Consider the following 15,838-nt stretch of genomic DNA (forward strand, 5'->3'; position numbering starts at 1 on the left):
GGCCGGCGCCTGGAAGTCTCGTGGTTTCCGGTAATTGAGATCACCTGCGCTGTGCCCGTCCGCGCCGATATTGGGTAGCTGTGGTAAACCACTAATCTGCCTGTACAGAACATGTCCGGGCATGCCTCAGCTGGCTCCGCCCCTGGCTCCACCCCTAAGCCCAGGTATAAAGGTGATTGACCTCCAGTCCCCCTGGCTTTAAGGATCGGTCTACCAGCAGAGGCATGCTCGTATTCTTTGGTTAATAAAAGCCTACTTGTTATAAGTTTAACTCTTAGTCTTCTGGAGTTATTGATGGCGCATCAATTTTATTAACAAAAGGTTTTGAAATGGAGCAAATCCTGAAACCGGAACGCCTGGAACTGGACCCTCAAACGGCGGATGCATCAAATAACTTCGAGCACTGGCTGAGCTGCTTCGAAGCATTCCTGCAGGCCTCCAGCACTACCGTCAGGACCGAAGCCGACAAACTGCTAGTACTGAACTCACGGGTGAGCCACCAAGTATATTCGATTATCCGAGACGCTGTATCCTACACGGCCGCTATCACGATACTAAAAGAACAATATACTAAGCCAGTCAACGAGGTCTACGCTAGACACCTCCTGGCTACCCGCAAACAGCGACCCGGGGAATCGGGTGACGAATACCTACGGGCACTGAGAGTCCTCGGCCGGGACTGCAAGTGCAAATCGGTGACGGCCACGGAAAATACTGATGACCTAATCAGAGACGCCTACGTCGCCGGCATCAGGTCCAGCTACACTCGACAGAGACTGCTAGAGCAAAGTGGGCTCAACCTGCAGAAGGCTGTGGCCCTTGCTAACTCGCTGGACGTGGCCCTCCGAAACATGGATGCCTACCCCCCCGACCATACGGCCCTCCCCGCCCCGTGGATGTCGCGGGGGCCGCCATCTTGGGACACGGTAAGGCCACAGGCCTGCGCCACGCCACCACCGCCACGGCCCACCTGCAGCCCAACTACAGCTGTGATGTCCAGAGGCTCAAAGTGCTATTTCTGTGGCCAGGCCAAGCACCCCAGACAACACTGCCCAGCGAAGGACGCGATCTGCTCCAAATGCGGAAAGAAGGGGCACTATGCCAAAGTGTGCAGGGTGAAACCAACCAACTCCAGCAGCGCCGCGTGTGAGCCGTGCAAGTCGCCATCTTGGACACCACCAGCCGCGTGTGAGCCGTGCGGGCCGCCATCTTGGACATCACCAGCCGTGTGTGAGCGGTGTGGGCCGCCATCTTGGACGTCACTTTGGGACCAGGCCCCTGACTCCCCCACTGCCTCGCGCGAGTACAACAGCGACCCACCGACCTCAACGGTGGCCTCCATCATCCTGGACCAATCCAGGCCTCACCAACTGGCCAGGTCCACGATGGACATCAAGGTAAACGGTCACGCAACAAACTGTCTATTTGACTGCGGGAGCACGGAGAGCTTTATCCACCCCGACACGGTGCGACACTACTCCCTATCAGTCATGCCCACGCGCCACCGGGTCTCTATGGCCTCCAAGTCCCATACGGCGGACGTCGGCGGCTACTGTGTAGCAACCCTGACAGTAATGGGCACAGGGTACAAAGACTTTAAACTCCTTGTCCTGCCACAGCTCTGCGCTGCTGTGCTACTGGGACTGGATTTCCAGTGCCACCTAGAGAGTGTCACGATGGCGTACGGCGGGCCCCTGCCCCCACTTACAGTCTGCAGCCGGCAAAATTTAAAACAACCGCCGCGCACAATATGCAGCCTATCCACCCTGAAAGTCAGCCCCCCCCCGTTGTTTGCTAATCTCGCCCTCGACTGCAAGCCCATCGCAACAAAAAGCAGGCGGTACAGTGCCGGGGATAGAAGCTTCATTAAAATAGAAGTAGAGAGACTCCTGCGGGAGGGGATTATCGAGGGCAGCACCAGCCCATGACGAGCCCAAGTAGTGGTCGTGAAGACCGGCGAGAAACAGCGCCTGGTCATTGACTACAGTCAAACAATCAATAGGTGTACCCAATTAGACGCATACCCCCTTCCCCGCATATCTGATATGGTCAATCAGATTGCACAGTACCGGGTATTCTCTACCATTGGCCTGAAGTCGGCATACCACCAACTCCCTATCAGACCTGAAGACCGCCAGTATACTGCCTTCGAGGCAAACGACCGCCTCTACCACTTCCTCAGAGTCCCCTTCGGCGTCACCAACGGGGTCGCAGTCTTCCAAAGGGAGATGGACCGGATGGTTGACCAGAACGCGCTGCAGGCCACTTTTCCCTACCTGGACAATGTCACCATCTGCGGCCATGACCAGCAGGGCCATGACGCTAAATCTAGAAAAATTCCTCCGAACAGCCCAGCGCTTAAATTTGACATACAACAAAGAAAAGTGTATGTTTCGCACCACCCGCCTCGCTATCCTTGGCTGTGTAGTGGAAAACGGAGTCATCGGCCCTGACCCCGACCGAATGCACCCCCTTCTGGAACTACCCCTGCCTCACTGCCTCAAAGCCCTGAAGAGATGTCTGGGGTTTTTCTCTTATTACGCATAATGGGTGCCCAATTACGCGGACAAAGCCCGGCCCCTTATCAAGTCAACCTCCTTCCCCCTGGCGGCAGAGGCCCGTGCAGCCTTCACCTGCATAAAAGAGGACATTGCAAAGGCTACAATGCACGCCGTGGACGAGTCCATCCCTTTCCAAGTGGAGAGCGATGCGTCTGACTTCGCCCTGGCCGCAACCCTTAACCAGGCGGGGAGACCCGTGGCCTTCTTTTCACGAACCCTCCAGGGCCCCGAAATTAGACACTCCTCAGTCGAAAAGGAGGCCCAGGCTATAGTGGAGGCTGTACGGCATTGGAGGCATTACCTTGCCGGTAAACGCTTCACCCTGCTCACTGACCAACGATCAGTAGCATTTATGTTCAATAACAAGCAGAGGGGCAAAATCAAAAACGACAAGATATTGCGGTGGAGGATCGAATTATCCACCTACAATTATGATATCTTATACCGGCCCGGGAAACTTAATGAGCCCCCGGACGCCCTATCCCGTGGAACATGTGCCAACGCACAGGTCGATAGGCTACGGGCCCTCCACAACGATCTCTGCCACCCGGGGGTCGCCAGGTTTTTCCACTTCATTAAGGCCCGCAACCTGTCTTACTCCATCGAGGAGGTCAGGACCATGACCAGGAACTGCCAAGTCTGTGCCGAATGCAAACCGCACTTTTATAGGCCAGACAGGGCGCACCTGATAAAAGCCACCCGCCCCTTCGAGCGCCTAAGTGTAGATTTTAAAGGGCCCCTCCCCTCCTCTGACCGCAACACGTACTTCCTCAACATCATTGGCGAGTACTCCTGTTTCCCGTTCGCTATCCCCTGCCCGGACATGACCAGCGCCACAGTCATCAAATGTCTCAATGACCTCTTCGCCATATTCGGTTTTCCCAGCTACATCCACAGTGACAGGGGCTCGTCGTTCACGAGCTACGAGCTGCGCCAGTGCCTGCTCGAAAAAGGGATAGCCACGAGCAGGACCACCAGCTACAACCCCCGGGGTAACGGACAAGTAGAAAGGGAGAACGCGACGGTGTGGAAAACCGCCATGCTAGCCTTAAAGTCCAGAGGCCTCCCAACATCCCGCTGGCAAGAAGTCCTCCCCGATGCGCTTCACTCCATACGGTCACTACTCTGTACCGCCACGAACGCCACCCCTCATGAGAAAATGTTCGTCTTCCCTAGGAAATCCACCTCGGGGACATCACTACCGCCATGGCTCACGTCTCCAGGGCCCGTCTTGCTCAGGAAGCACGTGAGGAGCCATAAAACAGACCCCCTGGTCGAAAGGGTCCACCTCCTCCACGCCAACCCACAATATGCATACGTGGCGTATCCTGACGGGCGGGAGGACACGGTCTCCATACGAGACCTCGCACCCTCAGGTGCCACCGAAAACACCATTACCCACTACCCATTACCATTACCCACCCCTAGAAGGGAATCCACATCTAACCCAAGTAGACGGCACGCCAGGGCCCTGTGACCCACCCTTATACACCCACCGACCCCGCACCCACGAAGACGACACGCCGGTGCTCCGGCCCACGCGGGAAACGGCTGCGGGAAAAGAACCGCCGCAGCCGGCACCACGACGATCACTACGGCAGACAAGAGCCCCGGAGAGACATGCCTATACGAACTTCTGAGACACTTCACCCCGCCGGACTCATTTTAAACAAGGGGTGAATGTGGTAAACCACTAATCTGCCTGTACAGAACATGTCCGGGCATGCCTCAGCTGGCTCCGCCCCTGGCTCCATCCCTAAGCCCAGGTATAAAGGTGATTGACCTCCAGTCCCCCTGGCTTTAAGGATCGGTCTACCAGCAGAGGCATGCTCGTATTCTTTTGTTAATAAAAGCCTACTTGTTATAAGTTTAACTCTTAGTCTTCTGGAGTTATTGATGGCGCATCAGTAGCGCCTGAACTTTTGTGCCTTAGGAGCCCTGTGCAACGTCTGAGTTCACGCCTCAATCCCCAATATCTCGCCAGGCAGCGATAAGTTTCGTCTGGCTATAAACTTTGCGCAGCGCCAGTTCTAACGCCTCAAGCGGGGCTATACCCAATTGCTAGGCCTCAATGTTTTCAAGGGGAGACTGGATAGGCACTGGGGAAATAAACTTGCAGGGCTACAGGGATAGAGCGCGGAAAAGGAACTGACTGAATTGCTCTACAGAGAGCTGGAACGGACTCGATGGGCCGAATGGCCTCCTTCTGTGCCGTTATGACTCTATATAGGGGGAAAAATTCGGTTGCTTTGTGCCTCCCATTAGAGGGCGCTAATGGGGCGCAAAGCAACTAGCGCCCGGGTGCGGCGATGTTTGCGCCGCTCGCAAAATTGACCAGACATTTTGCGGCGGTGCTGAACACTACCGGCACGATCTCCTGTGTCCACAAATCGTGATGTCAGTCGAGAGTGCAATGCCCTGGTAGCGCCCCAGACGGGATATTGAGTGGTGCCCCCTGTCTTACTGCCTGCTGGTAGCAACAACAGTTTGAAGGGAGCATTTTGCAGTCAGGAAGGGACTGGGGGAGCGCTATTTAAAGGCGACCGCTTCCTGCCTTTTTTTGTCGGCGACATTTTTGCACCACGCATTCTGAGAGAGAGAGAGAAACTTTTGGAGAGATTCAACACTGTGTGAAGGAGTTTTGGGTACTGAGCAGCACTTTGCAGGTTCATTTTGATTTGACCTTCCTTGCATCGATTTAGAAGAGACTATGGGGGCTGCACCCTGAGCTCTTTCCCTGGGCCTCTCCATTGTTCTTCCCAGCACAATTGATGTACAGGTCTCTCCAGGTCAAGATTCAAGGCTGCAATGAGCAAGGTGTGGATGTCGAGCAAGATCGACCTTCCCCTTTAAGAACTGGCCGGCGCCATTGTGTCTGTGTTCCATTGCTGACTGACATCACATCAGCTTCGCCAGCGTTCTGAGGTAGCGCCTTGCTCCTCGGCATTTGCGCCTTAAGAGAGGTGTGTAGCACCTGATTTAGCGCTCCAATCACTTCCAGAGGTGATAGAAGCTAAGTTTTCAGTCTTGTGAAGAGTATTCCATCACACTCCTGACTTGTGCCTTGTAGATGGTGGAAAGGCTTTGGGGAGTCATGAGGTGAGACACACGCCACAAAATACCTAGCCTCTGACCTGCTCTTGTAGCCATAGTATTTATGTGGCTGGGCCAGTTAAGTTTCTAGTCAATGGTGACCCCCAGGATGTTGATGGTGGGGGATTTGGCGATGGTAATCCCATTGAAAGCCATGGGGAGTTGGTTAGACATTCGCTTTTTGGAGATAGTCATTGCCTGGCACTTGTGTGGCGTGACTGTTACTTGCCACTTATCAGCCCTAGCCTGAATGTTGTCCAGGTCTTGCTGCATGCGGGCTTAGACTGCTTCATTATCTGAGGAGTTGCGAATGGAACTGAACACTGTGCAGTCATCAGTGAACATCTACACTTCTGAACTTATGATGGAGGGAAGGACATTGATGAAGCAGCTGAAGATGGTTGGGCCTCGGACACTGTCCTGCGGAACTCCTGAAGCAATGTCCTGGGGCTGAGATGATTGACCTCCAACAACCACAGCAATCTTCCATTCTACAGTATTTACAGTAGAAGAAGAGAATAGCATGCTGGAAATCCCAAAGAAACGAATGTTGAATCAGGGACAGGGACTCGATAAAATTAACGTAAGTAAAATAACAGTAATGAAGAAAATAATGGCACTAAAGAGTGAGAAATCCCCAGGGCCAGATGGTTTCCATCCCAGGGTTTTAAAGGAAGTAGGTGAGCACATTGCAGATGCCCTAACTATAATCTTCCAAAGTTCTCTCGATTCAGGAATGGTGCCCGTAGATTAGAAAATAGAAACATAGAAGATAGAGCAGGAGGAGCAGGCCATTCGGCCCCTCGAGCCTGCTCCGCCATTTAATCAGATCATGGCTGATCATCCAAATTCAGTACCCTGGCCCTGCTTTCTCCCCATATCCCTTGATCCCTTTAGCCTTAAGAAATATATCTAACTCCTTCTTGAATATATTTAATGAATTGGCCTCAACTGCCTTCTGTGGTAGAGAATTCCACAGGTTCACCACTCTCTGGGTGAAGAAATTCCTCCTCATTTCTGTCCTAAATGGCTTACCTCTTATCCTTAGACTGTGACCCCTGGTTCTGAACTCCCCCGCCATCGGGAACATCCTTCCTGCATCTAGTCTGTCTAGTCCGGTTAGAATTTTATAAGTTTCAATGAGATCCCCTCTCATTCTTCTAAACTCTAGCAAATATAAGCCTAATCGACACAATCTCTCCTCATACGTCATTCCTGCCATCCCAGGTATCAGTCTGGTGAATCTTCGCTGCACACTCTCCATGGCAAGAACATCCTTCCTCAGATAAGGTGACCAAAACTGCATACAATACTCAAGGTGTGGTCTCACCAAGGCCCTGTACAACTGCAGCAAGACATCCTTGCTCCTGTACTCGAATCCTCTTGCTATGAAGGCCAACATACCATTTGCCTTCTTAACCACCTGCTGCGCCTGCATGCTTACCTTCAGCGACTGGTGCACAAGGACATCCAGGTCTCGTTGCACTTCCCCTTCTCCCAATCTATTGCTGTTCAGATAATAATCTGCCTTCCTGTTTTTGCCCCCAAAGTGGATAACCTCGCTTTTATCCACATTATACTGCATTTGCCATGCGTCTGCCCAAACACCCAACCTGTCCAAACCATACTGGAGTTTCTCAGCATCCTCCTCACAGCACACATGCCCACCCAGCTTTGTGTCATCTGCAAACTTGGAGATATTACATCTAGTTCCATTGTCTAGATCATTAATATATATTGTGAACAGTTGGGGTCCTAGCACCGATCCCTGCGGTACCCAACTAGTCACTACCTGCCACTCGGAAAAGGAGCCGTTTATTCCAACTCTTTGCTTCCTGTCTGCCAACCAGTTCCCTATCCAAGTCAGTACCTTACCCCCAATCCCATGTGCTTTAACTTTACGCACTAATCGAAAGCCTTCTGAAAGTCCAAATACACCACATCCACTGGTTCTCCCTTATCTATTCTACCAGTTACATCCTCAAAAAATTCCAGTAGATTAGTCAAGCACGATTTACCTTTTGTAAATCCATGTTGACTTTGTCCGATCCTGTCATTGTTTTCCAAGTGCTCTGCTATTACACCTTTTATAATGGACACTAGCATTTCACCCACTATCGATGTCAGGCTTACCGGTCCATAATTCCACGTTTTCTCTCTACCACCTTTTTTAAATAGTGGGGTTACATTAGCTACCCTCCAATCCATGGGAACTGTGCCAGAGTCTATAGAATTTTGGAAGATGACCAGCAATGCATCTACTATTTCTAGGGCCACTTCCTTAAGTACCCTAGCATGTAGATTATCAGGACCTGGGGATTTACTGGCCTTCAATCCCGTTAATTTCCCTAACATAATTTCCCTACAAATACTGATTTCATTCAGTTCCACCCTCTCATTAGATGCTATGTTCCCCAACATCTCTGGGAGGTTATTTGTGTCCTCCTTTGTGAAGACAGAACCAAAATATATATTTAATTGGTCAGCCATTTCTTTGTTCCCCATTATAAATTCCCCTGATTCTGACTGCAAGGGACCTATTCTTGACTTCACCAATCTTTTTCTCTTCACATATCTATAGAAGCTATTATAGTCAGTTTTTATGTTACCTCAAGCTTACTCTCATACTCTATTTTCCCCCTCTTAATTAATCCTTCTGTCCTCCTTTGCTGAATCCTAAACTGCTCCCAATCCTCAGGTTTGCTGCTTTTTCTGGCCAATTTATATGGCCTCTCCTTGGATCTTACGCTATCCCTTATTTCCCTTGTGAGCCACGGTTGCGCCACCTTTTTTGTTTTATTTTTATGCCAGACAGGGATGAAGAAATTCTGTAGTTCATCCATGCGATCGTTAAATGCTTGCCATTGCCTATCCGCCGTCAACCCTTTAAGTAACGTTCCCCAATCCATCCTAGCCAACTCACGCCTCATACCATCGTAGTTTCCTTTATTTAAATTCAGGACCCTAGTCTCTGAGTCTACTACTTCACTCTCTATCTTAATGAAGAATTCTATCATATTATGATCGCACCTCCCCAAGGGGCCTCGCACAACAAGATTGCTAATCAATCCTTTCTCATTACATAATACCCAGCCTAAGATGGGCTGATCTCTAGTTGGTTCCTCGACATATTGGTCCAGGAAACCATCCCGTATACACTCTAGGAATTCCTCCTCTGCAGTATTGTTACTAATTTGGTTAGCCCAATCTATATGTAGATTAAAACCACCCATGATAACTGCTGTGCCCTTATTGCATGTGTCTCCAATTTCCTGTTTAATGCCATCCCCAACCTTAGCATTACTGTTTGGGGTCTGTTTACAACTCCCACTAACGTTTTCTGCCCCGTTGTATTTTTCAGCTCGACCCATACAGATACCACATCATCAGAGCTAATATCCTTCCTTACTATTGTGTTACTCTCCACTTTAACCAGCATTGCTACCGCACCTTCTTTTCCTTTTTTCCTGTCCTTCCTGAATATTGAATACCCCTGGATGTTGAATTCCCAGTCTTGGTCACCCTGGAGCCATATCTCCGTAATCCCAATTATATCATATCCGTTTACATCTATTTGCGCAGCTAATTCATCCACCTTATTACGAATGCTCCTCGCATTAAGGCACAAAGCCTTCAGGCTTGATTTTTTAACACTAGCCTTTTTGGAATTATTATTTACTGCGGCCCTGTTTGATTTACACCCTTGATTGCTCTGCCTTCCACTTTTGCTGTTCTCCTTCCTGTCTTTTGTTTCTATCCTTGCTTCCCTTTCCTCTGTCTCCCGGCACAGGTTCCCAACCCTCTGCCATTTTAGTTTAAGCCCTCCCCAACAGCACTAGCAAAGATGCCCCCTAGGACATCGGTTTCAAACCAGGAATTGTGAAAGAAAATCTCAGTGTTGGAGTTAATGCCGCAGGGTAGGGCTGCACAAGCAGAAGGGACATGGGTGACCACCAGGCGAAGCAATAGAAGCAGGCAGGTAGTGCAGGGGACCCCTGTGGCCATCCCCCTTTCAAACAGGTATACCAGTTTGGATACTGTTGAGGGGGATGACTCACCAGGGGAAGGAAGCAGCAGCCAACTTCCTGGTGCTTCTGCTGCTCAGGAAGGGAGGGAAAGGAGTGGGAGAGCAATAGTGGTAGGGGATTCTATCGTAAGGGGAACAGATAGGCGTTTCTGTGGCCGTAGACGTGACTCCAGGATGGTGTGTTGCCTCCCTGGTGCCAGGGTCAAGGATGTCACTGAACGGCTGCAGGGCATCCTGAAGGGGGAGGGTGAACAGGCAGAGGTCGTGGTTCACATTGGGACCAACGACATAGGTACGAAGAGGGATGAGGTCCTGCAGCAAGAATTTAGGGAGCTAGGTAGCAAATTAAAGAGTAGGACCTCAAAGGTTGTAATCTCTGGAATTCTCCCGGTGCCACGTGCTAGTGATTATAGGAATAGGAGGATAGAGCAGATGACTACGTGGCTAAAGAGTTGGTGCAGGAGGGAGGGCTTTAGTTTCCTGGATCACTGGGCCTGCTTCTGGGGAAGGTGGGACTTGTACAAGTCAGACGGGTTGCACCTGAACCAGAGCGGGACAAATATCCTTGCAGGGAGGTTTGCTAGCACTGTTCGGGGGGGTTTAAACTAAAATGGCGGGGGGTTGGGAACCTGAGCAGGGAGACAGAGGAAAGGAAAACAGGGATAAAAGCAAAAGATAGGAAGGAGAAAAACAAAAGTGGCAGTCAGAGAAATCAACGGTTTAAATCAAATGTGGCCACAGTAAATAATAATTCTAATAGGTCTAAGAGCGTTAAAAAAACAAGCCTGAAGGCTTTGTGTCTTAATGCGAGGAGCATTTGTAATAAGGTGGATGAATTGGCTGTGCAAATAGAGGTAAACGAATATGATTTGGTTGGGATTACGGAAACGTGGCTCAAGGATGGCCAAGACTGGGAACTCAACATCCAGGGGTATTCGATATTCAGGAAAGATAGGCAAAAAGGAAAGGGAGGTGGGGTAGCCTTACTGGTTAAAGAAGGGATTAATACAATTGTAATGAAGGATATTAGCTCAGATGATGTGGAATCTGTATGGGTAGAATTGAGAAATACTAAGGGGAAAAAAACATTAGTGGCAGTGGTATATAGACCTCCAAACAGTAAGGCGGAGGTTGGGGATGGCATTAAAAGGGGAATTAAAGAAGTGTGCAATAAGGGCACAGTAGTCATCATGGGTGACTTTAATCTACATATAGATTGGGCCAACCAAATTAGTAACAATACTTTGGAGGAGGAATTCCTGGAGTGCTTACGGGATGGTTTCCTGGACCAATATGTCAAGGAACCAACCAGAGATCAGGCCATCTTAGACTGGGTATTATGTAACGAGAAAGGATTAATTAGCAATCTTGTTGTACGAGGCCCCTTGTGTCGGAGCGATCATAATATGATCGAATTCTTCATTAAGATGGAGAATTAAGTAGTTGACTCAGAGGCAAGGGTCCTCAATTTAAATAAAGGAAACTACGATGGTCTGAGGAGCGAGTTGGGTAGAATTGATTGGGGAATGGCACTCAAAGGGTTGACAGTGGATAGGCAATGGCAAACATTCAAAGACCGAATGGATGAGCTACAGAATTTATTCATCCCAGTTTGGCATAAAAATAAAACAAAAAAGGTGACTCAACTGTGGCTAACAAGGGAAATTAGGGATAGCATAAGATCCAAGGAGAGGACATATAAATTGGCAAGAAAAAGCAATAATTTTGAGGATTGGGAGCAGTTTAGGAGTCAACAAAGGAGGACAAAGGGATTAATTAAGAAAGGGAAAATAGAATATGAGAGTAAGCTAGCAGGGAACATAAAAACTGACTGTAAAAGCTTTTATAGATATGTGAAGAGAAAAAGATTGGTGAAATCAAGCGTAGGTCCCTTCCAGTCAGAATCAGGGGAAATTTATAATGGGAAACAAGGAAATGGCTGACCAACTAAATACATACTTTGGTTCTGTCTTCACAAAGGAGGACACAAATAACCTCCCAGAGATGCCGGGGAACATAGGGTCTAATGAGAGGGAGGAACTGAAAGTAATCAGTATCTGTAGGGAAATGATGTTAGGAAAATTGATGGGACTGAAGGCCGATAAATCCCCAGTGCCTGATGGTCTACATCCCAGGGTACTTAAGGAAGTGGCCCCAGAGATAGTAAATGCATTGCTGGTCATCTTCCAGAACTCGATAGACTCTGTAACAGTACCCATGGATTGGAGGGTAGCTAATGTTACCCCACTATTCAAAAAAGGTGGTAGAGAAAAAGCAGGGAATTATAGACCGGTAAGCCTGACATCGGTAGTGGGGAAAATGCTAGAGTCTATTATAAAAGATATAATAGCAGAGCACTTGGAAAGCAGTGACAGGATCGGACAAAGTCAACATGGATTTACAAAAGGTAAATCATGCTTGACTAATCTACTGGAATTTTTTGAGGATGTAACTGGTAAAATAGATAAGAGAGAACCAGTGGATGTGGTGTATTTGGACTTTCAGGAGGCTTTCGATAAGGTCCCACATAAGTGATTAGCGTGCAAAATTAAGGCACATGGGATTGGGGGCAAGGTATTGACTTGGATAGAGAACTGGTTGGCGGACAGAAAGCAAAGAGTTGGAATAAACGGGTCATTTTCCGAGTGGCAGGCAGTGACTAGTGGGGTACCGCAAGGATCGGCCCTAGGACCCCAGCTGTTCACAATATATATTAATGATCTGGACGAGGGAATTGGATGTAATATCTCCAAATTTGCAGACGACACAAAGCTGGGTGGGAGGGTAAGCTCTGAGGGGGATGTCGTGAAACTCCAGTACGATTTGGACAGGTTGGGTGATTGGGCAGAAACATGACAAATGCACTATAATGTGGATAAATGTGAGGTTATCCACTTTGATGGCAAAAACAGGAAGGCAGATTATTATTTGAATGGCAATAGATTGGGAGAAGGGGAAGTGCAAAGAGACCTGGGTGTTATTGTGCACCAGTCGTTGAAGGTAAGCATGCAGGTGCAGCAGGCGGTTAAGAAGGCAAATGGTATATTGGCCTTCGTAGCAAGAGGGTTCGAGTACAGGAACAAGGATGTCTTGCTGTAGTTGTACAGGGCCTTGGTGAGACCGCACCTTGAGTATTGCGTGCAGTTTTGGTCACCTTACCTGAGGAAGGATGTTCTTGCCATGGAGGGAGTGCAGCGAAGATTCACCAGGCTGACACCTGGGATGGCAGGAATGACGTACGAGGAGAGATTGTGTCGATTGGGCTTATACTCACTGGAGTTTAGAAGATTGAGAGGGGATCTCATCGAAACCTATAAAATTCTGTCAGGTCTGGACAGACTAGATGCAGAAAGGATGTTTCTGATGGCCGGGGAGTCCAGAACCAGGGGTCATAGTCTAAGGATAAGGGGTAAGCCATTTAGGACTGAAATGAAGAGGAATTTCTTCACCCAGAGAGTGGTGAACCTGTGGAATTCTCTGCCTCAGAGGGCGGTGGAGGCCAGTTCATTAAATATATTCAAGAAAGAGTTGGATATATTTCTTGAGGCTAAAGGGATCAAGGGATATGGGGAGAAGGCAGGGACAGGGTACTGAATTTGGATGGTCAGCCATGATCTCATTGAATGGCGGAGCAGGCTCGAGGGGCCGAATGGCCTACTCCTATCTTCTATGTTTCTATGCTTCTCCACCTCACAATGCAGCAGTGTGGGTGGGAGACAAAAACTGGCAACTGCCAGTAGAGGGCAGTATTTATAAACCGGGTCACCATGCACAGGGCTCTGGAGATGGGGCCTGGGGGGAATCATTCAAAATCCCAACACTGCCACATGCCTAGGGTTAAATCCAATATGTCGTTGGTGGCAGGTCAAAGCAGTTTAAGAGTAGAGTTAAGTACATCTCACTGTTTGATGTCTATAACGGGAACAGAACCTTTCAGAAAAGTTTCGTTCATCTTTCTTTAACAAGGCAACTAACCCACGTAAACTGGAAAAATAGATGTAAAAGGAACTCTTATCGATTGTCTTGCTCCAAGACCTTAATGAATTCTGCCACGAGCCCTTCATGAAAATGACCAATGTTTTTGAAATCCCTGCAACAGAATTAAGAATGAAGAATTTTTATTGCTCCTGACAAAACATGTCGGAAACCAAGCAGATTGAAAGGAAGATAGGAACAGGAGTCGGCCATTCAGCCCCTCGAGCCTCCAATGCCATTCAATTAGGTCACTGCTGATCTGTGCCTCAAGTCTATTTACCCACCTTTGCCCCATGCTCCTTGTTAGTCTTTCCCAACTAAAATCTATCAATCTCAGCCTTAAAAGCTCCACTTGTCCTAGAATCCACAGCCCTTTGGGGAGAGAATCCAGATTTCTAATACCTTGTGTGAAAAGGTACTTCATGACTTTCATCCTAAATGGCCAAATTTTAAAATTACAATTCTTCCTATTTGTAATACAGCCATCTTAAGATAAAGGCCAAATTTCCATTGGCCTTATTTATTACTTTTTGTACCTGTCGACTAGTTTTAAATGATTTGTGGAGTTAGACTCCCAAATCTCTTTGCTCCTCTGCAGTTCCTAGTTTCTCACCATTTGGAAAATGTAGTTTTCTTTGGTCCAAAGTGGACGACCTCACACTTGTCCATCTGTCATAGTTTTGCAACTTCCTGCTCCCACACTACTTACTGTGTCTCTGACTTTAGTGTCATCTGGAAACTTGGATATACAGCTCTATTCCTTGATCCAATTGATTAATAAATATGGGAAAAAGTTGCAGCTCCAGAACAGATCCACTTGTCACATTCTGCCAATCTGAGTACAAACCCTTTATCCCCAATCACTGTCTCCTACCTCCCAACCAACTTCCAACCCAAGTCTTGCCATGCTGGCTCTCTCTGATCAGCTCATTTTTGGACAAGTGCTCAGTCACTCTATCCCTAATGAGAGATTCTAGTAGCGTCCCCACAATTGATTTTAAATTCACAGGCCTGTGGTTGCCTGGTTTCTCTCTCCCACCCTTCTTAAATAATGGACTGACATTTGCAATTTTTGAGTTTAACAGCATAGTTCCCAAATCAAGAGTTTGAATGATTATAGCTAATGCTTCTGCAATTTCCCCACTTCTTTTAATACCCTGGGATGGAAACCATCAGGTCCTGGTGATTTATCTATCCTGGTCCCATTATTTTCTCCATTACCATTTTATTACTAATACTGAATTCAATAAGTGCATTCCCTTGATTTATTTTAGTTTCCCTCCAATTAATGGTACCTTTCACAAATCCATGCTGGCTCTCTCTGATCAGCTGAAAATTTTCGAGGTGTTCTGTCACCCTATCCTTAATTATAGACTCTAGTAATTTCCCGACAACAGATATTAGACTAACTGGTTTATAATTCACTGGTTTCCCTCTCTTCCCATTCTTAAATGCAGAGTAACATGCGCAATTTTCCAAACGAAAGGACGGTTCCTGAATCTAGAGAACATTGGAAAATTATAATTAGGGCATCTGCAATGTGCTCCTAGTTCCTTTAAAACCCTGGGATGGAAACCATCTGGTCCTGGGGATCTGTCACTCTTTTGTGCCATTATTTTCTTCATTATTGTTATTTTACTTACGTTCGTTTTATTGAGTCCCTTTCCCCGATTCAATATTAGTTTCTTTAGGATTTCCGGCATGGTGTCCTCTTCCTCTACTGTAAATACTGATGCAAAGTAATTATTCAACATGTCTGCCATTTCCCCATTGTCATTGACAATATCACCACTTTATTTTTAAGGGGCCAACATTGCTCCTGACCACCCTCTTTTTCCTAATGTAACTGTAAAAGAATTTCGCATTGATTTTGATATCTCTTGCAAGTTTCTTTTCATACTCCCTTTTTGTAACTCTTACTAACTGTTGTGTGACCCTTTGCTGTTCTTTGTATCTTTCCCATTCGCCAGGATCTGTGCTATTTTGTGTATTTTTGTATACCCTTTCCTTTATAGTTTTATGCTGGCCTTTACCTCTTTAGTGGTTCATGGCTGGGTTTTATTGGTAAGTAGAGCTCTTGCCCCTCAGGGGTATAAACTGGTTCTGTATCACATTCAATTCCTTTTTAAACATCTCCCACTGATCTTCTGTCGTTTTACCCATTAACAGATTTGCCCAGTTT

The 15,838-nt window shown here is 47.7% G+C and overlaps 1 protein-coding gene across 1 annotated transcript in view; it reads left to right on the forward strand.

The window, feature by feature from the left end:
• The first annotated feature begins 261 nt into the window (after nucleotides 1-261).
• The window catches only part of LOC147114785 (uncharacterized), a 147,134-nt gene continuing 131,557 nt past the window's right edge, over nucleotides 262-15,838 (forward strand). The window contains exon 1 of the mRNA XM_085993948.1: nucleotides 262-1,571. Coding sequence (XP_085850074.1) covers nucleotides 330-1,571 — 1,242 coding nt within the window. The 5' untranslated portion in view covers nucleotides 262-329. The remainder of the gene's footprint in view (nucleotides 1,572-15,838) is intronic.

The sequence above is a fragment of the Somniosus microcephalus genome, chromosome 7 (genome assembly GCF_052327205.1).
Source record: "Somniosus microcephalus isolate GS21.2 chromosome 7, FLI_Smic_1.0, whole genome shotgun sequence".
Taxonomy (NCBI): Eukaryota; Metazoa; Chordata; class Chondrichthyes; order Squaliformes; family Somniosidae; genus Somniosus; species Somniosus microcephalus.